At 42.0% G+C, this 26,684-nt stretch overlaps 1 protein-coding gene across 2 annotated transcripts in view; it reads right to left on the bottom strand.

Moving 5' to 3' along the window:
- The window catches only part of NLG-3 (neuroligin 3), a 249,371-nt gene that overhangs the window by 45,532 nt on the left and 177,155 nt on the right, over positions 1–26,684 (bottom strand). For both annotated transcript variants that reach the window (XM_016913823.2, NM_001145736.1), the window contains 1 exon segment: positions 95–253. In XM_016913823.2, coding sequence (XP_016769312.1) covers positions 95–253 — 159 coding nt within the window.

Here is a 26,684-nt window from a genome sequence, read left to right on the forward strand (position 1 = left end):
AATAATAATAACTGGGTGATAATTAAGGGAGAATTGCAACCCTGTGTGTCCCTGTGGGATGGATTAAAGTAAAGTGGAGCGCGTAATCACTCACCTAAAATGCCGAGCCTGTAATTTATAGTGACGACGACGACACCCCCGTAACTCGCCAATACGCTGCCGTCGTAAGGGTTGCCGCTGCTCCATTCATAGCTCTCTCCGTGCACGAACACGATCACCGGGTATCTCCTTCCTCCACCGTCCCTCGCGCCAGCTGTAATCAATAAAATTATCCGCTGATCGATCGGCATCCGCTGACACTTGATAGTTCGCGTCTCGCATCCTTAAACATCCATTTTTCAAAGGGGGGAGGGTAGGGGGAGACCCCTCTGCAAACAAACTTTTCACCGCGTTAAAAGGATTATCCGGGGCAAGTTTGTCCGGAGGATTCTAACTCGTGCGTCGTATCGTCGTGTACAACTCGTGATAACAAGTTGCGGAAAAGTTTAGCCGGGGTGGTAAGTGGTAGCGTGTTAAGGTTAGGTTAATTACGAATATATAAACTCGCCGGTGTTGGGGAAAGTCGAGTGGGGTGTGTGCAACAGCTCATCACCTTTGGTTAAATGAAAATGTTTCGCAGGGCAAAACCGAATCCCCTTGTTGGAGTATCCTACCTCGCCCGCGTAGATAAAAACGGGGACATTAGCCCTCCCCTCTCTTCCGAGATCGTTTCGATTTAATGGCCGAACCGTAGAAAATATTAAGGAAGGGACCAGCTGTGCCCCGTTGCCAACTCTCGTTAAAGCTCGCTCGTAAGTGGTCAAAATCGTGCGTTGCATCGTTGAAAATGGAAACGATCCCCCCATCATCATCATCATCGACCTTCCTCGTTTATTTACCGACGAACGTTGTTGAAAACCAGCTTCGAATAATTACCGACCATTATAACCGGAGAGGGAGGGAAGAATTTTGCGATCACGTCGCATCACTTCTTAACTTGTCCGATCACAACGCGTGAAGTAAATCGTCTTATATTCGCGTCCAATTATTTTAATTGTCGCAATTAAACAATCGAACGTTCTCGATTCTCGTCGTTGATTAAGTTGAAGTTGAAACGTTTAAACAATTAAGGTTTGGAAAACTTTGGCGGGCATTATCCACGGGCAATCGACACGCGACGTATCGCGTACGAGGTAATTAAAACGAGGGTTCACGGAACGCGAGCCGAGTACGTCAATCGGATTTAGTATGCTAATACGGGGTTGGAACACACGTGAGCATGATCGCTGTGGCGGACAACAGCCACGCGGTCATAATTCAACAAATCACGCGTTACCACACGCGCATCCTGTTTGAGCAATAGTGTTCGAATCGGGGCGATCTCCGATTTTCCCTCCCTCGTTTTTCATCGAGGAGAATCACAGGCTCCCGGAACCGAGGGGGGAAATATGAGCCGATAAACGGTGAAATCCACGAAACGATCATCGGGCCGCGTGTCTCGCGTTTTGATCATTTTGATTTCGAAAATCGCGCGTACGTGCGGAAGAATTTGAAAAAGATGATCGAGATGATTCTCTTTTCCCGTTGAGATAGATAGATAGATTTAATAGCGATCGTTAAAAAATCTTATTAAAATTCAATATTTGCGGCAAATATCTCGGCAATAGAAAGAAATTTTAATGGATGGTATTAAAAGCGATTAAATTCAAACGTCGGGGGTAGGGGGAGGGGGGACGGAAATTTTATACGCGTATAACCACTCTATCTCGATCCCGGGCTTGGCACCGATGAAATTACAAAAAACGGAGAAACAGAACTGATTAAATATTTAATTCACTTACTTCTTCTCGTGCTTTCTTCCTCTTTATTAATCGAGTCCGCGGTTCCATAAAGAGGAGAGACCGCAAAAAGGGGTGATTCGATCGAGTCTTTTTATCGCTTTTAATAAAGAAAAAAAAAAAAATGAAAGCGAACGTGGATTAAATGTACGAGCACGCGATGTGATCTTCGTCTCTCGCTCTTCACTTTTGCTCCCCCTTTTGTTTTTCGCTCGGACAAACAAAGTTTCGAAAGTGGTGAAGAGATCGTTGTGATATCTTTCTTCTCTCGTTTTTCCCGTAAATTTTTCCTTTTTTTTTTTATCAACGAGAATTATCTCGTCAATAGACGATAAATAAACGTATTACAAAACAAATCGTCGAAAAATTATCGATATAATATTATAATATGTCGTATTCTCAGAAACGAAGAGCAAAGAATCGTGCGAAAGGCAAAAAAGTTGATATAGCAAGAATGAAAATAAAAAAAAAAAAAAAAGGTTAATCTGAAGCAAATGAGAATTCTTAATGAAACGCAATCTCTCGCGATAATTCATTCATATTTGTACAATTGTTCGTTTTTTTTCGATACAACTTTTCCACATCGTTCCACTCAGAGACTTCCACTTTAACCGTCCCCTCTTTTTCCACCCTTTTCTTTGCTACGCTATATTTCCCTCTGATTACTTCTCCCGTTACTCGACCTCTCCTCTCCTTTGATCCCCTTCCTCCTATCTTATTCCCTTGAAATCGTCCTATGTACCCGTTTATCCCATCGTGTTTCTCCCGGTAACATTGTCCCGTGCTCCTGAAATATTTTTCCAGAACCGCGTTGCCTATCCCGAGATACATCCCCAATTTTATCTCGCGCTTTATTAAGCCGCCTTTTTTTACACGACCGTCACTTCGTATTTTGTCCAACGCCGAATCGAGGAAAATGTTTTTCCCCTTCTTTGAAACGAGCTCGTACCTTGTAATTCGCGTCGAAAACCGAGTAGAAATTTATTTTCCATTTGATATTCATTCCGTTTTTTTTTTTTTTTTTTAATAATTAATATCTAAGATCATCTTCAATACGGTATCCATCCGTGAAAAATACACTCGAGAGAGCTTTAGTTTCACACCCTCGTACAACATCGCTCGAATTCTGGAGGATTCTTCCTTCTTCACCAACCTGTGTAAGTACCCACTATGAGTCTTTAGGGGTGGAGAAAATAATTTACGACCACTTGACCACCGTTAAAAGCTCCGAAGGTAAGGATATTTGTCATCCAACTCTACGAGTACCCTCAGAAAAATAAGTTTCCGTAATTTTTAACAGTGATTTCCCTATTCACACCGTTTCTTTTTCAAATCTTTAAACGTTAGTAGAATAAAAATAGTTTACGAGCACCGACTTGATTGTCAAAAAAATTGTGAAGATGAGCTTTGAAATATCTTTGGAAAAATAAATTTCAATACTTTTCAACGGCGATTTCCCTACCATCGCGTTTCTTTCTCAAATCTTGAATGTTTGGGACGAAAATAGTTTAGGATCACTGTCAAAAAAGCTTTGAAAATGAGTTTTAAAAGTTTTCACAATTTTCAACGATGATTTCTCTATCATTGCGTTTCTTTTCGATCTCAAATCCTCAACGTTTGGGATGAAAATATCACTGACTTGATCGAAAAAGCTTTGAACATGAGCTTTAAATTTCAATAATTTTCAAAACCGTGATTTCCCTAGCGCTGCGTTTGTTTTCGCGCTCGATCAACGTTAGTCGGCCGCAAGATAGACGAAAAGCGACACGCTATTTTGCGAAACATTATCGGATACAGGGATCGAACGAGGCGAAGATGGATTTAATCGGTGTACAAATTTGCTGGATCGAAATTTTTGGCCGGAGAAGCCAGGCCGCCGATCCTCCGGATGATGCATCCATCGTGATGTTCCATCGTGTGTCAGGCCGGTGTTAAGGCGCGCGCGGGACATTCGATTTTATTGGGCGGCGCGCGATACATTATTTCAGCCGGTGAATAAATTTGCCAGAGCACTGTCAATATTTGATACGATGTGCAAACAGTTTCGTATGCTGGCAACGCCTCTAACGTACTTTACATATTCATAAAGCCGTGCGTTCCCCTGTTTTAACTGTCGAAGGGGGGATATTGGTGAACAGCGATGTTATCAATCGTCGACGACCACACTCGAATCGAATCGAATCGTTTTATCCTTCCTCGATTCTTCCTCGAACGCGACGACGTGTCTCGATTTTTTCTCTCTTCCTTTTCTTTCTCCTTCCCCCCCCTCCTCTTTCTCTTCTCTTTCTTTCTTCCATTCTCGAAATCACGAACGCCGTTAAAAGCGAGGTTGAAATTAATCTTGGTTAGTTTTTTTAACGAGAAACGGATAACGATTCATCGTGACACGTGATGATAGGTGTCGAGAGACAAAAGATTCGCTCCATCGGAAAGGACGATTTGACAGGGCACAAAAGGGAACTTTTTCCTCCCGTTTCGTCTCGCCGGCCTGTTCCTCGATAAAAATGGCAGCGTATCTCTAAAAAGATTTCCTTAAGAGGAGCCGGGCTCGGACAGAGAAGAAAGCAGAAAATGGAAGAGATACGATCTGGTGGTTCAACCTTCAGCCAGGGAAGCGAACTCAATTTCTAAATGCAACGCCGTCGCTTTTGCATCGCGCTTCCTCTCGAGTGTTACGAAACGGATTACGTTTGTTCGATAACCCATCCCGATAATGTTTCAACCACGTTGTCCGTCAGGGAAATGGAAAACATTTCCCTTCCGAGCGGAAATATTAAAATCCATTCCCTCGAAACGAGCAATTTCCCTCCCCACACCCGAGAAGAGAACTACCTTATTTCTCACGATGGATTACGCGGAGACAACTACCGCGTTTTCGTGGCTTTAAAATCCCTCCCCTCTCTAAAATCGTTTCATCCCCTATTTAGGGAAAGTTAGATCAGATAAGAGCGCGGACGAGGGAACGAAACTTTTTATTACTTTCGAATTGAATTCTATAAATCCTTGAATCGTCGTCGTCCTCGTCGTCGTCGTCGTGGAAGTGGCTTCGTCGCCACGATAATCGTTTCGCGATTTACATTCGTCCGTATTGGATTCGGAACTCGGAACGAGAAAAACAATTTCCCTTCACCGTGACAAACATTCGCCTCCTTCGTGCGTTACCATCGAGTTTGCAGACTCTAGACGCGCGTCTCCTTCTTATTATTTCTTATTACTCGACTCGTGTCTACATAGGACGAGCTCACAGGCTGAAACTCGTCAGCGGAGGGGATTTACTTACGTAACGATTCTGCCACAAACAGAATCTAAGCGCAACCGATGTCAAGAGAATTACCCGTGTTCAAGAATCGGTTGCCAGTCTCTTGAACAATGTCTTGACGTCGCCCGGAGCTCTTCGCCAGACACCGCCGCAATCCAACTTCCATCGTAGCTAAAGCTAAATTAATCGTAAGATATTCTCGCGTGTATTTCCAATTTCTTTCCTGTATCGAGGAGATACTTTCAAATTGATTTATCTTTTTTAGAAATCAAATGACGAGAAACAGATTTTCGAATGATAAATTTTCGTTGTAAAATAATAATATTTAGATCTCTAATATCGTTGCGAGGAACGGATCAAGAAAATAAATATTATCGAGAATAGAGAGCAATTGTTCCTCTGATGGCGAAGACAAGAATCATCGCACTTAGGTTTCCTTAAAACGATTGGTTGGTTCGTGGCGGTGACACATGCCAACATGCCCGAGACCTTTTCGTTTTCCCAATCCTCGCCCACCAATATCCACGAAAATCCCCTCGTACAAACCAAATATATATATATACTTTGCTAACTGACCAAATGGAAACTGTCGACCCCACATCACGATTCTAATATTTATACATAATTGCATCTCGGAAACGGTGTTCGTATTATCCAATCCTCGAAAACGAACACGAATCGTTTCGTCACTGTCGTCGATTCCTCGATAATGCCCCTCCTCTCGATTTCTTGAAACAGCATTAACAATTGCAGGTCGGAATATCCCTGGTTGGTCGCGAACTATCCGCCGTTCTGTAACAGCCACGGAACAATCGTATTTCGTATGCAACCGGCAAAGCCGGTGTTTTCATCGACGCGCCCTTTCCGCTGAACGGGCCCTGACAATGCAGCCCCGGGAATATTACGAGATATAAACTAGACTAACACGGTGTAATTCTGCTTAGCATGCTAACTGCGTGTTCGCCTGTAAGTCCGAGCGTAGGGTGGCCACCTTTATCCAAGCGAACAATCTGAAACTGTTGTATATATACACGCTATCTCGGCCGGCTTCTAATATCCTTTTTTCCCTCATTTTTTTTTCTCCCACACACACATATCTTAATAAACCTTAACTATTCGTTATTCCGTGGAAAAATTACGGCGGGATTAATGAAGTTGGAGGGGAAGGGTTGTTCCAGCGAATTCTTGGGTTGGGCTATTCGATCTTTCCTCCTGATTCGTTCGCTCGACTTTCTTAACCAGTTTCTCGAGGGGTGGCCACCCACGTGTTTCTTCCATGATACGTAAAGCGATTTTCTTCGTCGTAAAACGTTTATTTTATGACATTTCGCGATTTCGATTATATTTTTATTGTAAGAAATCGAGGAGTATTCGAAGAGATTATTCGAAATTATTTTAATCGATCGGTGATATCGACTTGAGCTACGTCGTATGTAAAAAATGATGGCGTATTAGAATTATTTAGGAAAAATTTCGTAGATAAGATTCGATGAAAACAATTTTTCAAACTCTGAAAACGATTCATCGCCTCTCTCTAAAACTCGAATCAAAAAGTTCAGCCGATTCCCGATTGCGTCCTATTCATCGATCGTCAACAGACGGAATATTCATGAACAGAGCCCTCGGTTATGGATGACTATGGGCGCTCGAAAGCTGGCCCATCCCAATTTTCTTCAATCGGAAGGGAAAAATCAGCGGTCGCGAAGTGGCGCCGATGGAATCACCGGCACAAGATCCGGCCGATTGTTTTTCCGGAATCCTCGGGGGGGATGTTGTTCTCCACGACCTACATTTTCCCCGACACGTCGAAATATAGAGACAGTTTTCGAACTGTCCCCTCTCCCGGACAAATATTCCGGCACATTCGATGGGCTGAAACGAATTTTAAAACGTTTCTTCTTTCCTCCCTTCAACTTAAACTATCCTCAGCGGTAACAGATCCATCCCCAGATTCTTCCCATTCGAGTCACGAACCACGAACCTTTCTTTCTTTCTTTCTTTTTGACCTCCTCCAAGGAGCTACTTTACAGGGAAAAACATTGGTTGAGTAGGGGCGCGGAAGGGATGGACGACAACCGTTTCCGTTCAACGTATTCGTATCGATGTCTTGTTTAGGGGAGGGTTGATTTTTGCTTCGATAGGGAGGCTACTAGGTAGGAAATTTTTTCGTTGGAGGAGAAGAAATGAAATGGATGTATGAGGGGGGAGGGGAAAAAAAAGAAAAACGTTGGAGGGAACGTTCCCCCATCCGTGAAACGAATTCCAACGCGATCGTTTGAAGTGAATTCGAATCGCTTTTGTAGGAGGTGGCCACCGCCTATGGGGAGGAAAATAAAAACGGAGGGTTGGTTATATGTTACCGCGGAGTTCGATGCTTGCCAAATAGACTTTTCACTAGTTCGTCGAGTTGGAAATGAGTCTCCTTCTCTCTCTCTCTCTCTCTTCTTTCGATCCGAGGGAAAAACGCTAGCCAACCGATTTGATGCTTTTTCTAGGGGCGATTTTTTTCGTTTCTGTATAAAGAAGTAACTGAACACCGTCTATACGTCGAGGCAATTCGTTGTTATTATTCGAACAATCGTGGAAAATGGCAAGGAGGATTAAGGGAATAGCTCCCCTCCCCATAATCAACGAACAGCTTGATCGAGAAACGCGATCGATCAAAACTCGTGTTTTCATGAGTGCTCGAAGATGGGAGAAGATGAAACGGGGTAACAGATGGTCGGCCATCGGGGTTAAATGGGCGGATCCACGGAGAGAATGGAATGGAAAGAACGACGGAGGCGAAACGTTGTTTATACGGGGATGATGCACGAGGGGTTGTTTAGCGGGTTCTGGTGGCAGAGGGTGGTAACGGAGCGACAAATACGCGAACACGGCGCGCATATACGGGAGGCGAATTCTCTTCTCCGTTGCTTTGCGTTCCCGGCGAAATAAGGGAAGAAGAAAAAGAAAAGCGAAAGGAAACCCGCAGGAAATGTCAAGTTTTTTATTAAATATCCCGCGCACCACCGCCCAAGGAAACTGGTTGGCGCGAAGCGAAACAAATTGGATACGGTCCTCCTCGCCCTCGTCAATTGAGTTTCGCGTCCCTCCCCTCGCCCTATGTCAGACAACTCTGTCCCAGTCGTCTGTCGCGACGCTCGGCCTTCGATTTAACGATACTCCGTTCGAACGGAGTGTCTTGGAGCTTTTTTCTTTTCTCTCTCTAAGAAATTTCTCCGACAATTTCTCTCGGTTAGAAATATATTTTTCGAGCGAATTTGCGCAGTCGTAGAAAATAGATTCATGTTGTAAATATATCGATATGCGTGCCGATGGATTAATTCGAGAGCCATTAATTTTAGAGTTTGCGGGGAACGTTAACGAGGAAATGAAGAGCGAAATAGAATAAAATATATGTGTGTATATGTATATATATATGTATAATACGGGAGAAACGAGAAGCAATTTTACAAATTGACGTCGTTCTTCGAATTTTATTAATTATTTCGAGGCGAGACGGTGGAACAGTAACAATGTTAAAACATCGAATGTTTACCTTCCCCGTTTAAAAGCGGTCGTGCAATCAACCCAGTTAACTACGGCCGTGCATCGAGTCTTCGTTATTTACACATAAATTTCATTATGAAAGTTTAATAAATCCCACTGCAATGGGAATCTAGTTGAGCCGTGGAAAATTATTTACATGAAAATTAATTAAACTTATCCGGCTACCTTGCGAAAACACGAGTTACAATTACCTTCGGATCACCAATTCAAATCGCCTTATTCACTTCCCACTCCCCCTCTTATATTATAAATATTCATTCACAAATTGCGCGAGTGTCGTAAGAACACGTTACTTGCCTCGCTAATTTTGAAGGGCACGAAGGATGTAGAAAGAGGGGTGGTAAACAGCCAAAGACACCCCGTGGAGAGAAGACTACTTGATGGTGATTCATCATCGATACGACGATTGCATCCGCGCGAATACGTGGTCAGATTTAGCGGAAAATGTGTAGTGCGTGCTTTGGACGAAGGGGAGACGAGGTAAGGGTTCTCTGCTCGAGAAGGAATAGTCTCGAGCAGAAAGTTTGATAGAATCGTTATTTTGTTATGTTGTTTTCGCGATTGAATTATTAAGAATAATTCGTGTCGTCTTATTTTACGTCCGCTATCCAAAGGAGAAGTTTCGTGATCGAAATCGAGAGAGCGAATAATAGACGGAGGAGAGAAAGATAAGAGGGAGAAGTTTATAATCCTTGGAAAGCAGATCGAGATTGCGGTTCATAAGGAAATCTGTTTACCGAATAATGGATCTGATGGTATTGATACGATATCCGAGGGACTGGGATACCGTTCCTGCAGATACGATCAACGATGACACTCGATTAAAAGTTTGCAACATTCCCATTGTTCTTCTCGATATTGCTCGTATCGTGGCCGCACTTGACATTTGATTTGTCGCTACCACGTCCATTCGCTTTACGGATTTATCGCTTACCCCGTATCCATTTCAATTCCTAGACTACTTCCATTTCAAACTAGACCACGTTTCGATCCTGCGATAATAAATGACGAAAAGCTCGAAAATATCGAGCATTTCCATTCTTCGACCCCCCAAGAAGAGGAATTCGAATTCTCGAGCATGCTCCACCCATTAATTAATCGTTGCATTATAAAATCCATTGGATTCATTTCAATTCCTGGAAACTACACTACATTTCAATTCTACGACAAAAAGCTCGAAAATATCGAGGATTTCCATTCTTCGACCCCCAAGAAGAGGAATTCGAATTCTCGAGAGTGCTCCACCCATTAATTAATCGTTACATTATAAAATCCATTGGATTCATTTCAATTGCTAGAAATTAGACTACGTTTTAATTCTAAGATAAAAAGCTCGAAAATATCGAGCATTTCCATTCTTCGACCCCCCAAGAAGAGGAATTCGAATTCTCGAGCGTGCTTCACCCATTAATTAATCGTTGAATTATAAAATCCATTGGATTCATTTCAATTCCTGGAAACTAGATTACGTTTCAATTCTACGACAAAAAGCTCGAAAATATCGAGGATTTCCATTCTTCGACCCCCCAAGAAGAGGAATTCGAATTCTCGAGCGTGCTCCACTCATTAATTAATCATTGCATTATAAAATTCATTGGATTCATTTCAATTCCTGGAAACTATACTACGTTTCAATTCTACGATAAAAAGCTCGAAAATATTGAAAATTTCCATTCTTCAACCCCCCAAGAAGAGGAATTCGAATTCTCGAGCGTGGTCCACCCATTAATTAATCGTTGAATTATAAAATCCATTGGATTCATTTCAATTGCTAGAAACTAGACTACATTTCAATTCTACGACAAAAAGCTCGAAAATATCGAGGATTTCCATTCTTCGACCGCAAGAAGAGAGATTCGAATTCTCGAGGAATTCTCGAGCATGCTTCTCCCATTAATTAATCGTCGCATTATAGAATCCGTTGAATTTACTGCTACCACTATCTATTTCAATTTCTAGAAATTAGATTCGATCCTACGATAATAAACGACGAAAAGCTCAAAAATATCGAGAATTTCTACTCTTCGATAGCAAGAAGAGGAATTCTATGCTCCATCCATTAATTAATCATTGCATTATAAAATGGATTTACCGCTACAACGTATTCATTTCAATTCCTAGAAACTAAACTACGTTTCAACTCAACGACAAAAAGCTCGAAAATATCGAGAATTTCCATTCTTCGACCCCAAGAAGAGGAATTCGAGCGTGCTCCACCCATTAATTAATCGTTGACTTATAAAATCCATTGGATTCCATTTCAATTTCTAGAAACTAGATTTCGATCCTACGATAATAAATGAAGAAAAGCTCAAAAATATCGAGAATTTCTACTCTTCGATAGCAAGAAGAGGAATTCTTGTCTGTGCTCCATCCATTAATTAATCGTTGCATTATAAAATGGATTTACCGCTACAACGTATTCATTTCAATTCCCAGAAACTAAGTTACGTTTCAATTGTACGATAAAAAGTTCAAAAATATCGAGAATTTCCATTGTTCGACCGCAAGAAGAGGGATTCGAATTCTCGAGGAATTCTTGAGTTGATCCTTGCTTCCATTAATTAACCGCCGCGTAATAAAATCCGTTGGAGGGCGACTCCCTTTCGCAGGGCGAAAGCCGTGGAGGAGGGTAGATTTAACCGGACAATGAACCGCGAAAGCAACAAGGCCGGTTGCTGCGGCTGGAGCGTAACGCTCGATGCCGCAGCCGGGCCAGTGACACGGCCAGGATTATGGCGTCCAGATAAGGACTATGATGGTGACCGCTTATCGTATCCTCCCGATCAACGCGCGTGCATGGGCCTCTGCGCGGCCAGATAATGCGGCCTACCCTCTTGTTGGGATGTCGTTACAGTTGTAAAAATAAGTGACGTTGCTTACACGACTCTCTCTATCTCTATCTCTCTGGTGAATAGAGATACGTTCCGAGATTATACTATTATACAAGCGACCGAGTTGGCGAATTGGTTCGACGATTTTTTTTGGAGATTTGGATTCGAGAGCTTGACATCGAGGAAATTAATTTTAAATTAATTTTAAATCAATTTTGTGAGAGAATCGGAATATATACGTATGTGTAAATCTATATGTATACTACTGTGGATAGAGAATTTATGTATTGCACGGGATCGAGAGGTAGAGATTGAAAGGAGAGATTCAGTTCGAATCGAGTCGGCGGCAATAATCGTGATGAAATAAATGAAGGTTAAGAGAATTGTAAAAAAAAAAAAAAAAAAAGAAAAAAAAAAGGGATATCACGGTGGACGTATAGGTGGGGGTTGGAAATTATACCGTGATATATCATGTTGAAATTCAGCCGGGCTGGGGTGAAATTCAAAAGGTCGTCGGGAATAAAGGAATCGATGGAGTTTGAAATTTGGATGGGAGCCAATTTACGACTGCGTGAAATATGGAACGGGAAGATTTACAATTGCATAACGTCGGTGACATCGACAAATCACCGTGTGTAACTGAATAAAAATTAAATAAACGCGTACGGGGAGGGGTAAAAAAAAAAAAAAAAAAAAAGGAAAAGATCGGCGATATATTTCACGATATATGATGGATACTTAAGCGAATACTGTTATCCCTCCCTCGAATGATGTATTCCCCTTTCGAATCGAGCCGAATTTCGATACCTCTCCTCCCTCCTTTATTCCTCGGTGTCGCCCATCCGTGGTCTTTCTCTTAAAAAAGATGAAAGAACACGAACGAGAAAGAGGGATTAAGGGACAAAAGGGGCACGAAGGTGCGCGTTTTCACGGCAATCGCGGTAATTTCCCCGAGGATAGAGCCGTGTCTTTCACGCTCGCCGCCGTCCAGACTTATGCTAATTAAATCGAGCGACCGCGTTGAAAGGGATAAACGGTGAAAAATGAAATAGCCGAAAGCACCGCCATCTAACGTCTCCTTAATGCTCTCCCCTTCTCTCCCTTACGAGAAGTTCCTTCTCGATTTTTCGAAACGAGAGGAACGGGAAGGGACGAGACGTTCTCTCCGTCCGATTAAACGGGTTTTCTAATTAAAATTACTCCCTTTTATTATTTATTAAGAATATTTCGAAAAGTTGGCGAGATAATTTCGAACGAAAAAGAAAAAAAAAATAAAACACGCACAGAGAGAACACACGAACGAGTTACGTCCGGCGAGAGCAATTAACGGGGATACGAGGATATAATGGCGAAGCAGCGGAGCAGCGATTAATCCCGAATTGATATACTGTGGATAGGCAAAAAGGGAGGGAAGGAGGGAAGGAGACCGGTTTGCGCACGGTCAATATTTTAGTCGGGTAGAAAAAGTGGAGGGCAAGCTCTCGTAATGAAATTAAATTTCAAAAGGCATGTGCATGTGCCCCTCCCCCCCACCCGGGTGAGAGAACGCATTACCAATTGCACCGCGTTACCATTTCCGTTTTTTCCTTCCTCTCTCTCTCTCTTTCTCTTCCTCCTTCCTCCTCCTCCTCCTTCCCCATTTATACGCGTATTTTAATTCCATGGTGAAGGGGAGAGGAGGAATGGCGAGGAATTAAATAGGAAGCCGTTGCCTACGGGATCGTGAAATTACATCGTCCCCTAACCTGGAAATTCTATACATTCCGATTTCGAGATATTCGTTTCGATAGCGATTTTGTTTCGCGAAGCCTTGTTGCTTCGTTGGATTAATCCTTAGAAATGGGCGCGACCCATTCGATTGCGGGGGCATATATCGATCGGGGAGGGAAATAGTGGAAATAACATTGCTGTTGTTGATGGGAAGTCAAATTTTCTTCCTTCGCCGCATTCACTCGGTTAAATAATTCGCCAAACTTTTGAAACGTCGTTGCCGCGTTACGTGGTGGTGCAAATATACTGGAACGAAAATTAATAAACTCGCTTTCCATTGGGAAATAATAATTTGGCAAGCTGGAAGAGACACAACGAGAAGTAAAGAAACGAGGAGTAATTTTTTTATTTAAATTTGTAGTCCTACGCCGACTGATTGACTTACTCTCCTCTTATTCTTACTCTTGTTGGAGGGAGAGAAATTTTTAAACGCGGGCCCGCGTATGTATCGAGGAACGAAACTGTGAAATATGAAACGCGACAGGAATACGCGGTTGTCTGACGCGATTCGTTTTTCCATCTCGACGAATAATTCACCGTTTAAATCTTTGTATTTCCGTAGCTCTTGGAATCGTTTCCGTTAAGACAACGATACCGGCGTTTCTCGACTTATATCCACGAGAATTAGAATTAGCGAAAGAGATAAAGCCGCGTGAGAAATCGAGAACGTACTCGCGAATACTTTTATTCGTCCTTTCGACACGAACAATTAAAAGCGTGTATCTATCTGGTAAAGTGGAATGGAGAAAGTAGGTCGAATGACCGGCGGATTCGTGGCTCGAACGTGTCTTCGTGCGTGGCTGCCATCGGCAACGTTGTCGTCCTACTTTCTTATCATAATTGTCCCGCCTTAGAGCCTTTTATGATCCGGTAATGCCATCCAATCTGGCGCGATTACTCTTGCAGCAGCCACGAAATTGAACGAATTAAGGCACACGTCTCCGGCAGGGGTTGAAGGAGCTCCACCCCTCCGCCCTTTATCCGTATCTCTCATTTACACACGAGCGCGCGGCGTGTGTGTGTGTGCGGCCCTCTTTAGCCCCTCAGGCCGTTCTCTTTCTCGCTCTTGTGCAGTCTGGAAAGCTGTACGAGTGGCATAAATTTAATACGGTACACGCCAAGGGAGGTGCCATACGTCCAACCCTGTTAACGTCGTCTCTCTCTCTCTCTCTCTCTCTCGAATCCGCGACGCATATACACTCTTCTCTCCTCGAAATGCCTCGTCCCTTCCTTTAATGTTAAATTAAATAATTTATCACGCGACCTAACCTAATCCGGCCAGTCAACCAACTATGATTTATGCCGAATCGGAAGAGAGCCCCGCTAACTTGAATTTATTTGATCGGATAAATGAAGTACGATTGACAGGGGACAAAGTAATTGAATGGGAGAGATTAAGGAAATGAAGGATCGATTTGGAAGAAGACGAGGAGAAATAGCAAATGGTTGGGCGAGAAACGAAATGGAATTTTTGTTTTTTTTTAATTCGTACGAAAGAAGAATTATTTCTTCTTCGCGAATAACTGTATTCAATTATTAATCCATTAATTTTTACTCTTTCGAATCGAATCTTCTCTCAAGTTCACAAGTCTGCGCGAGGACACGTACGATTTTATCTCGTCGCACTTTAAAAACAATTTTACTTTCAACGTTATTTTACTTTCAATTAACATTTAATAACATTTTCTTTGTTCATTTTCGCGTGTACATTGACCGTCGTGAAAGTTCGTTGAAACAAACGTTTTTATTTAATCAAATAGTTTTAATCGTACCTCTCTTAATTAAATATATTTCCACCCACATTTAGAAAAACCAAATTTAAAGGTTGAAAAAACCTTTTACGTTATACCTTTAAAAAAAAATATATTACATCACTCCTCGCATCTTTCATTTCCTGTATGAAATAAATAATCCAATAATTAACGTTCCAATCGTTTTCCACGCGTAATACAAAATCACTCGTCGTGAAAAAATCGAAAGTCGTTCAACTTTCTCCTTCCCTCCGAGCATCACGTAACATCTCTCGATTTTCACCCCTCGTTGTTTAGATTTCCGTATCATCGCGGCGTATCTGTTTGGGAACCGACGAGGTGTTCGAGGGAGGGGGGGGTTCGCGCGACAAATGGAGATTATTCCATGGCTGCGAACAAGGACGCGACGATTCCTTACGATTTTCCGAGTCGTTGCCGCCCTCCACCCTCGAGATAATCTTTCGCTCGATCTCGAGGATTACCGTTAACGCCACTACCGTTCCTTCCGTTTAAGCCGTCGACGAAATACTCCACCTCCCCTCCCCCTCTGGATGGCCAAGAAAAGAGATTGTCCAAAGGAGGAGAAAAGAGGAAGAGAGAGAGAGGACGGTGAACCCTTCACACGCAACCCTCCCTCTCATGCATTGAAATTTAGTTACGCGAGCGTTTCCCTCTGTAATTGGATTCGTACACACCCACGAAGGATCTCGCCTCATCTCGGAGGGCGAGAAATTTTATCGTCTCCTCCCTTCGCTCTCGCGTTGGATCATCTCCTCGAGATTTTTCGTTGTTAATACCGTTGATCGGCGAGGTGTATCGTTGGTGGAGAAAGCTCACCCCTCACCCCCGGAGGTGAGAAGATAAAAGTACGCGATAATTTGATGTATCGGGGGTGGAATGTGGGTGGAATTGGGAAATTTCTTGCTCGCTTGCTTTCGGCGATGGAAAATTTATCAGGTAGAGATACCTGCTCGCTTTCGGGGCGAACGTTATTTGTTCGTTTTTTTCTTGTTTCTTTTTTTCTTTTCTTCTTCTTCTTTGCTAGAGATAACGGTGGAGAAATATCACGCTATCCATTCGAAATTCGATCAATATTTTCCAACCTGTTTATTTTCTGTTATTCCGCTCCCTAATTGTATTAATCGACGCGTAATCTTTCGAAAAGTGAGATTTCCGCGAGAATATCCTTTCCTCGTTTTGATAAAGGACACGAAACGCAATTACGACGACGTTGATTCTCCTTTTTTTCTTTTCTTTTTTCTTTTTTCGACGATTTAACGCACAATTAAACGCGTAGACCGGTTAACCGCGGGAATTCACGGTCTAGTTGCATCGAGTCTCCGAGATTCCGAGGTGAAATTTGCTACCAGCTGGAAGGAAGGAAGGTGGAAGAGGTTGCGAGAGGTGATTCGCGGTCTCGTCAAGCGGCGCATCCTAAGATTTCATTCTAAGAATCGCGGTTCCTTATCTCGGACGCGAAGATTTCAATTTCATTCCTCCTCCCTTTCTTTTCCTTCTTTCTTCTTTTCTTTCTTTTTTCAAATTTATGGTTTCAAGAAAGAGAAGGCGAAATTCGGTTAAAAATTCATCGCGGGATCGCCCTTTTGAAAGGCGAAGCACATTTTCCAAGAAAATCTCGATGACAATGAGTTTGAACGAGTCTCTTCCACCGGCCATTAAATTTTCGACTGCGCGCCGCGCTTTTTCATCCCCGGCGCCGTCTCTCTGGGGCATCGCGAGAAATCGAATTAAGCCGTCGTCGTCGTCGTCGTCGTGGACAGGATTTTTCTGTAAGAAAAAGAGCCGGAACCAGGAGAGAATACTTGGCAAAGGGCGGTACGCCGCTAACTGTCTTTAAAGCTTCTCGTCCTCATCGCCGCCGCGGAAATGTTTCTGGAATAACGTTTGCGGTTTTCTTTCGCTGCTACTCTGCTTTCTTGCAATTTCCGAAACTGAAATTGCTCATTATTTTTTTAGACGCAACCTCGTATTTCGCGTATACGTTTCGTATATTCGTAGCAGAAAATCGTCATTTTTAGGGTAAAATTAATTTTTATTCAGTTTTACAGTTGAAAAATCTAAAGCTAACATCTTGTTGTATTTATAGATTCAAAAGTTGTTGCATATCATCGCGAAGAATATGATTCGTGGCCAAATTTAACTTTAAACCACAGAACTTTCGATGAAAATGATTGAAACTCGAATCGGATTGGTTAAATAAAAATTCAATTTATCTATTTTAAGCAGTATTAGTAGAAGTTTTTAATTCGTTATTTTCTCGGAAATAAACATATTCATTACGCAATTTACCTTCTTAACTCGATTAATCTCTGTTAAAATTATAGGAAAACTTTGAACCATTGTAACTTCCAAGATAATTACTTTCGATACAACGAATGAACGATCGGTAGAAGCGCAGAAATCTTTCCCTTTGAAATACTTTTTGATTTATTTCTGATCCCCGACAATTTATCGTCGCATCGTAAAGAAAAGAATAATTTTTAATCTCTCTATTCTTGTCTCTTATTCGCATTTCGTGACATATCCCAATAAGAAAAACACCATCCACGATTCTTCAAAAAAGTATACGATTCCTGGAAGATACGCATTTCCAGAAAGAAATTCCATTCATAATCATTATCCAATTGGAAAAGAAGGATTTATATCCGAACTTTGGATTCGTTCGAAAATTTCAACCTTCCTCCCAAATTCTCATCAATTCAATTTCTTTCCAATTATCAAAAGTATACTATTTTCTATTTTTTTTTTCTTTTCACCAGTTCTTCGATCAACTTTTCTCCTATTATAATTTATAGGACAACGATTCAAGTTCCTCCACGTTAACGCGTCGAGATTGAATACATAGAGTACGTGATCGATCGAAGGGGGGCGACGAAACGTTTCCCACCCCCTTCGAATCGTTGGACGGGGCGAGATTACCGATAAGCCTAACGAGGGCCGAGATAAGATCGAACGAATCGTTTCGCGCGTTGCTGGAAACTCGTGACGTTGGATTTCGGATGGGAAGATCGAACGACACCGGGCAATAAAGCGTGAACGGGGGCCGGATATTACCGGCTTAGAAGCTTTAAACAAAATTAGTCGGCCAGCTCCCGGCGGAGTGGAGGGGGTTGTAAGGGAGAAAATTCGGGAGGAGGAGGGGGGGGGGACGCGAGGAGAGATCAATTTCAGTGTAGTTTCAAAGTGAAGCCTATTAAATTCCGGGGCCGCGTCTCTGGAGAGGCTCAAAGGAGCCTAGCTACACCCTCGCTCTTACCCTTTCTCCCCTCCTCCCCTCCTCCAATCTCGGCCTCGCTCTCGCTCGCGCACCCACACCTCGTATAAACACGAGGCTAGCACCGCAACCGGGTGCAGGCAGAGGCGAAATTTCTAATCGGATAACACTTCGATATAATTGCCTATTGTCAGGGTATCGTTGCCGCTCAACAATCCTCGTTCAATGCACCCTCGTTCAATATTTAACATTTTTTCTCGATCCGCGAGTTGTTTATTCACTTTTTCAATATGTAACTTTCCCATTTATATAAATATATACTTGGATTTTTCTCATTTATTGTTATTATTATTCAATAATAATTTTGTCACGGATATTTAAAGTTGATCGAGATTTTATCTGTAATTTTATTATCGAGCGTCGCTTATTATTTCGTGTTTTTAAGTCGGTATATTTATTCGTTTTCTTTCGTAGCGCAACGTGTTTTTATTAAACGCGTATTCGATACGATTTTATTTATTTATATCGTTTCCACTGTCAATATATATGACATAACGAGAATTAGTAGAATATATTTCCATCGTATATGCGAGGAAGAATTGCGCGCAGAGTTTTTACCATTTATTTCACCGCCAACTTCTCGTTATCCACGCAATCGATAATGTAGTAATGAGGAGGAATCAATTTTTGAAGTTCGGGAAGGAATTTGTTTGATGCTACGTGGTCGGCGCATCGCTCGTCGACGATGCCAGACGAACAGAAGGGGGAGGGAGGACTAATAAAGAAGAACAGAGAAGGGAGTGAAAAAGCACGAGGCCGTTAAAAATAACGAGTTCGTTAGAGATAGCCATTCGGGAAGCTTATCCGAACATCCGCGGCCATCGAATCGAGTTCGGCTCGTGGTGCGGCCTGTAGTGATTTAAATCGAGTTACAACGTTGAAGTTTTATTAAAATAAAAGAGAGAGAGAGAGAGAGAGAGAAGGTACATATCACCAGAGAACGAATTTTCCCCCCCCCCAACGTCTGAAATAGCCGCTGGTTTCAAACTCACTTGATTCTCCCTTCGACCAATTCAATTATCTCGTTAATTTTCAGGATTCGAAAGAGTTGGATTAAGGGGTTGGAAAGTGAAGTAGAAATATTTTTTCGCGTATATATATATATATATATTTCCTGATCCTCAAATATCGAATTTAGGGTCGAAAGTAAAGTACAGTGGGGTAGAACAGAAGGGTTGAAACTTTTCCAAGCACAGGGTTCGAGTGTCTCGGGATCGGAGATTGGAGGAGGGTGAAATTTAATGCGGTCGTCGTTATTATATCCGAAGTATTGTTTGATCAAGGTGGATGATTTTAATCGGCCTCTTTTAATTGCCTTTGAGTGGCTCGTTGTGAATTTTGGACATGGGACGGATTGGGCGACGAGCGAATATTAAACATCGCGTGGAATTGCTTGTGTCGTGCTTAACTTTATCTTTCGTGAAATTCTTCTGAAATTGGGACATTAATTAACCCTCCCCCTCCCCCCCGTTTAAAAAACGAGCTCATCGTAACTTAGATTTACTTAGAACTTTACTTTTTTATTTCGAATCCGCTCGAAACTAATCAAAAAAAAAAAAGAAAAAAGAAAAGAAAAGAAAAAGAGGATGCTATTTCACGTAATTCGAGAGGAGAAGGAGAAATGTATAAAACAGTGGGGTAGGTTTTAGACGCACCCCGAGAAATGTGGAAACGCGTCGACTCCTCGGATCCCGACAGGATTGCAGACAAGTGGAAATTCAAGGAGGCAAGCAGCCGGAAAAATGTGAAGCCGGTCCGGTCGATCGACGCGCTCTTAAGAAGATTACGCTCTCCGCTTCCTCCATCTTCCGGAGGGTGGAGAGTGGATATCTAGGTAGCTACGAAGATGGCCTGGCCGCAGGAGTATCGTTCAGAGACTTACTGCCTTATGAAACTCACGGCTCGGCCGTGGTGTCTCGATTTCACGGTACACTCCTTTCACGATCTCTTCGATCGTTCTTTTTTTTTCTTCCCTTTTCCATCACGCGTATCCGCCGATTGCGATCCTTCATCCACGATAGGGGTATCCTCGAAAATTGTTTACAAAGGACGAAACAAAAGAGGAGAAGATCGGTCGATCGTGTTTGGAAATATATATTCTGAAAGAGAAAAAGTGTTTTTCAAAGGATGGAGATTCAAAAGTATCGATGATACGAATTGTTCGAGGTTCGAGGAGGAAAGAATGGAAAACAAGCTCGCTTATGTCATTTATTCTTCTCTTCCACGAGGAAGACGTTCAACCAACACGCGAATAAAGATGAGAAACAGAAAGGTGAGCCGAGAGAAAGAGGATGGGTGAGAAAGAAAAGAGGTTTGAAAAATGAAAGGGAACGCCGAAGAAACCGAGCGCTGATTGCGTCGGCCTTAATGTCGCCCTCCACCCTCTCTATCTCCCCCAGAGATAATTCGGTCCCTCCCTTTATCGTGGAGCGATCGCACGTTTCCGGCTGGCGCGTAATCCGAGCCGCATCTCGCTTCTTTTTTTAAAGTGACCACCACCACTAGCAGCATCGGCCAGCCTTTCATCCCCTAATGCACGCGTGCAACTTCCATTCGCTTCATAATTTCGCGAAAATAACGCAATATCGCCGAGTGGATCTCTCGAACGACCGACCGCGGCCCACAAACTTTCCGCCGGAATCTCCATTAACTTTTTACGAGCTACCTCCGCTCGTAGTGGCTCCTACTTAGAGAAAAGAGAGAGAGAGAGGGGGGGGAGGAGCGCCACGTAGCCGTAAACTTGGTGATAATCGTTTCCCGGACGAGGAGTTCGAGAGGCGTTCGATTTTAATCGCGATTTTCGACTCGACTCCGACCTCGACGTTTCTCTCTCTCTCTCTTTCTCTCTTCTCTTCTCTTGTCGAGTTTAACGCTTTGGAATCAGGGATAATCCTGCAAGTTGAAAGCTGTTCTTCAACCTCGGAATTAAAACTTGTAAAAGGGAATAAGGTAATTGGGTCGTATGTCGAGAAATGTTCGACCTCGAGAGAATTTTACATATACGTATATATATATATGCATGGATAGATGGAACGTTTATATTATCTTCGATCTCATCTTCTTTTTTTAATACCGTGAAAGTTTAACCGATTCTTTATTTGGCGATAAATACGCTTTGGTGGTGGATAACGAATACGTTTAAACGCTGGGTTGCCGACTTATTTTAATCCCAGAGGTTAATTCCGCCAGGAAAAATATGACGAGTTTGTTATAGGAAAAAGTGCGCTTTGCAAAAAGCTGGGCGATTTTTCAAGCAAGGAGGTAATTTTCGTGGAAGGGCAAAACAGGTATCCTTTAACGTAAGGTAATTTTGAGTACACATGGCTAGTAGAATTTCTCCCTTTTTCAACCATCCGGCCGAGCTTTAAGAAATGAGAAACAATTACGAGAGACACGGTAGGACCACGTTTTCTTAACCTCTCTGTGAGTTATAATTTATCATGCTTTTACGACGGCTCCTTTTAAATTCTCATACGGGATTCAGATACGTAGGAAACGAAGTCGAGAGAGAGAGAGAGAGAGAGAGAGAGAGAGGAGTGTCGTCGCCAGCGTGATGTTTTAAAATATTCAAGCCCAAATAGAATGGGATGGAATATACATCGCTTCGTGACATTTCGTACACGTGTTTCATGTTAGATAGAATATCCTTGTGCCTTTAAACATAATCTTTACGTTTCAAAAATTAGCACGTGATATAATTTGGACGAGAAGACGAATTATAAATTCTAAAATGATCGGTTCGTTCAAGCAGATAAAAATTTTATTCGATCAAATTGAAGTATTTCATTCTTTCTTTATTTCGAGACGAGTTTTCGAGAGATTGGAAAAGTATATACCTAATCATGTGTTGTGTTAAATATTCTTTTACGAGACTAACTCGAGTCCATCGAGACTCGTTAAGAAAACGAGATAATCGGATCAAAGAAGAAGCAAGAAGATCCGAATCTAAGTTAACTCTGAATCAATTTACGAATAAAAGAAAAAAAAAAGAAGAAAACACGGAAGAAGATCTCGTTTAAAGATTGTTCCATTTCTCCGTTCTCCTTGGATTACATTAAATATTTTTTCGCCCGAACGAATTTTTCCATCCCTCTGTTGATTTTCCCGGGCATAGTTAAATGCCGAGTGAACGAAAATCGCGAAAGATTTTCTTCTTTTGATTTCGCGATTTCGTTTAAAGGAGCGCGGCGAAAGTTAGAAACGAGAGCTCCTCCCCACGGTCTCCCCGTGGGGAGACTTGCGTTTCCAGCGTCGCCCTCCTAAGTTCCCCGACGCGAGCGTTGCTTCGTCCATGTGGGTCAACTCGGGTGTTTAAAGTTGCACAACGCTGTTACGCCGGCTCGTCGATGAAACGGCGAGACTTCATTAAAAGTCCGGATAATGAGGTTGGCTCGTCGGCCTCGGCCGTTACAGATTCTTTAAATTTTCGTTTTTCAATTATTTGTCGATCGTTTTCGATACTGTTCTCTTTTTGTTGGAAAAAGATCATCAAAATCACTTTCGATTTTATTGAACGAGGTTCGCAATTGAAACCACTGCTATTTTTCATAGAAATCGAGTTTTTACGGTCATTTCACAGAATACAGACACCAGTTAGAACCTGCAAATTCACAAATTATCAAGTTTGATCATTGAATCGATTAAGAAAATTTGCACTATTAAGATCATTACCAGATGCACAGTCTTTTTTTATTTTATATAGAATAAATGATTGGTCATATTAGACGAATTCATAGTATATAGCAATTGAAACTATTATTTTTCAAAAATAGAATCATTTAAAAATACAAATAGAATCTGCAAATTCAAAGAAATCAACCGTCAAAAAAATTTGATCGGTTAATAGGATATCGCGTTTACGATCATTAGCCAGGTATCTTTTTTTATTTTATATAAAACAAATGACAAGTTAAGTCAGATTGGATGAAATAGATGACACGGTGAAAAACCACTGCTATTACAAATCTACGAGTTCAGAAATATAGATATAAGATGCAAGAATAGATCGTACCATAAACTATTCTTCGCGCGTTTCGTTGGGAACAAGCTCTCTCCCTTTTCTTCTTTTCTTTTTTTCTTTATTTTACGTTTCGTAATGGCCTCTTTTGCACGGAGAGAGAAAAATTCGAGGGGGAGAATAACACGCGAATTCGATCGAAAACGGTATAGCAATGGCGGAGCAACGATCGTTGAAGGAACGTGTATCGTTCAATCGCACGCGTTGCAACGAAATGTTACTTTGACCCACGTACGATACCCGCCCCGGCATTAAATTGATAGCCGTAAAGTGGCGCAGCATTCGGCCCTGCGAATGTTTTATTTCATAGTTGTTCCGATGAAATACGATCCTTATCCCCTGTTTCAAGTGTTATTTCCTCTCCGCCGCTGCTACAGTTCACAATGCTCGAACGATACTGATAAATGGAATATCTCGTTATGGTCGCGAGGTGAACTCGAACAGAGATATTTCTCCAGAGCTGGACGCATAACCTATTAGCGTTATGATGTTTAGGATTATGGAGGACGATAGAGACGATAGAACGTTATTAATTTCAATTTACGATGGAATGCTGATAGAACTTCGTCATCGACTCCTCAGAATTTTGGTATCGCGAATATAGTCGTCGAAAGGACAATTTTTAACGACCAATGGAACGTGATTAACTTTTTCAAAGAATTTCGTTATAGAAACGAACATTTACTCGAACGATAAAATTGTCCATTTTTTTCCCCGATTGAGTTTGATTGCCGAGAAGACAGCAATTATTTTTCACGATTCCGCAACAACTTTATAGATATTCGATAGAATCAGCTCCCTCGATAAAATTTCCAAACTTCGTATAGAAGAAATACAAATTTTATTTGTAATAGAGCCACTTTCTCCACTTTGATTGTCGGAGAAAACGATCGTTTTTTCCTTTCCTTTCTTTTTTCCTTTTTTTCGTCACGAACATATTTTCGATACGGCAACGGGAAAAATCACCGTTTCGTCTGTCACGCAATAAAGCGAAATACAACCGACCAATATGAGCGTGGTACATCGTTGTCTCTCCTAATCCAGCAATTTCTCCCGAGCCCAATAACCCCCCCTCCTTTTGCTCCCCCGCATCTCGCCTCGAATCCCCTCTATCTGCCGATAAGTCGACGAAACGGCAGAATAAACAGCTTCTCTTTACTTCTTCCCCGAAGAATTATCTTTATTCAGAGGGGATGCTCCGTCCTCCACGTCTGTTCGATCGATTTTTTCCAAATCTTCGCCGTCGAATACCTGAGGAAGATGAGGAGGAGGAAGAGAAGGCGAGGATCATTGTCTAAAAATCCGAAAGTAGAGAAAGAATCTAGAATAAGGAACGAAGTGGTGGTCGAGGTAAAGAGAGAAAGGTGAGGGAAAAGGAGGAAGATGAGATCCGTTTTACGGACGGTCGTCTCGCCGACTCGGTTAGTCGAAGATTTCGAAGAATTCCTCCTACTCGGAGGAAACGGTGTAAAGTATATTTCGTTGCCTTTGCCGGCAGCGCACCGAGGATGTAATAAATTTCGACGAGTCGCCGAGGGTGTAATTTATTCGTGACGATGGCGGTGGCCAAAAGAGGAGAGGGGGAAAAAAAAGGAGAAGAAAGGAAGAAGGGGGTTGTTTTCGCGGGAAACAAGTTCAGTAAGATATTATCGCCCCTTAATCATTCTTAAATAACGTAACTTATTTTCGAAGGGATATTGTTAAGCGGCAGAGCTTACTTTATGGAAAGAGTCGCGTAACGTCGAGCTTGGAACAAGGCTCGAGAATATATATATATACACACACGAGGAGGATGTTTCTCGAGGAAAGAGGGGGGCGAGGGAAAAGGAGCGAGTAGTATTCGGCCGTCCAATGTTTAAAATTTATTAAACACGTAATGGAGTTTTGTCGCGGATAATGCTTTGAGTAAATGAAATTGGCAATTAAGAAAAGCTCTCGGTATCAATTTTCCCGGCAATTTCAACGCAACTTTCCCAGCAAATTACTTTCTTCCCCTATTAAAACCTTTATTCTTTTATCCCACTTTCGCCTCACTTTTTCAAAGATTCTTCTGTGCCGCTTTCAATCCTACGATGAGATGAAATCGATGATTTAAAACTAATATTCCTTTTTTATATATATATATATATATTTACTCTCCAACTTCATTTCTCCATAGCTTTCCGATACTTGCACAAACGAGGATGCGTATCGGAGGAAGGATTTATATTGCGATAAAAATTGGAGACAAGATCTCTAATATCTTTCTACAATCTCTCGAAACAATAATTCTTTCTAATCAATTCTTAAACTAAATCGCCTCCTTTTGCCGCAACATCGTCCTCAAGACCTCCTCTTCCTCCTCCTCCTCTTCCAAGAGGAGGAAGGAAAGAAGCAAAAATTCGAAAGTTGTGCCAAATAACTTGTCCGATTAATTGTCCCGCCGATTGAACATGGTCCGCGCCCCTCGTCCCCCCGGTTAACCCCCGGCTAATAACCCCTCTATCGGTTGTAAACGCCGGTCGGATCCGTGGGAAATCCGAGTGGCGAGGTAGGGGGGCCGGTCGATAAATCAAGGGCCTGGATAAATCAAATCGGCGGAAGGGTGGAGAGAAAATGGCGCTGGGTTCCGCGGCCGCATTTTTACACGTCGCCGGCCGGCCGAATAAAATTCAATCAGGCTTGGCTCTCTTGGGGGTGGCGCAGATTTTATAATGCCCTGTCGCGGATCCAGCCCGCGCGTTTCGCCGATATCCGCTCCGTTTCGACCGATTTACCGCCGCTCCATGAGCTTTTCCATAACTGATTCTCCCTTCCTACACTTCTCTATTTGCTAATCGAAAATATACCTGCGAGTTAATTATCGAAATTGGACACTTTCCAGCTCTTTTTTTCAGAGTATTTGCACGAGTCGTTGTTTCGAGAATATTATCTCGGATAAGATTAAACGATTAAAGGATTCCTTTTTCCAGGAGTGGAGCTGGGTAACGGGGAATCAATGCTTTCTATGATTTTGTATTATTTGTGGTATCCCTTGGACACTAAATCAAGCAAGACACGTTGAGAGAAGAATACAAACAAGGGAGAAATTCAAGGAACCATTTTAATTTTAAATGATTCTTAAACTTCTCGTCAAATTGCAAAAAAAAATAATAATAATAAAAAATCAAGAAAATCAACTTCTGAAAAACATGGATTGATTTGTTAATAATTATTTATCGATTGTCCAATTGTTTTAGGTTAATATCAAATCCGAAGAAAGAAGAAATTTGAAAAAAAGTTACACATTACCGATTTAAGAGCTGATTATAAGATTCGCTTCGATGGAACTACTTTGTTAAGGGACGGGGCGGAGGACAATCTCGAAAGTAGCGAATAACGAGAAGAAGGGATAGGATAAATCGGCGACA

This window comes from Apis mellifera, linkage group LG9 (assembly GCF_003254395.2).
Source record: "Apis mellifera strain DH4 linkage group LG9, Amel_HAv3.1, whole genome shotgun sequence".
In the NCBI taxonomy this organism is placed as follows: Eukaryota; Metazoa; Arthropoda; class Insecta; order Hymenoptera; family Apidae; genus Apis; species Apis mellifera.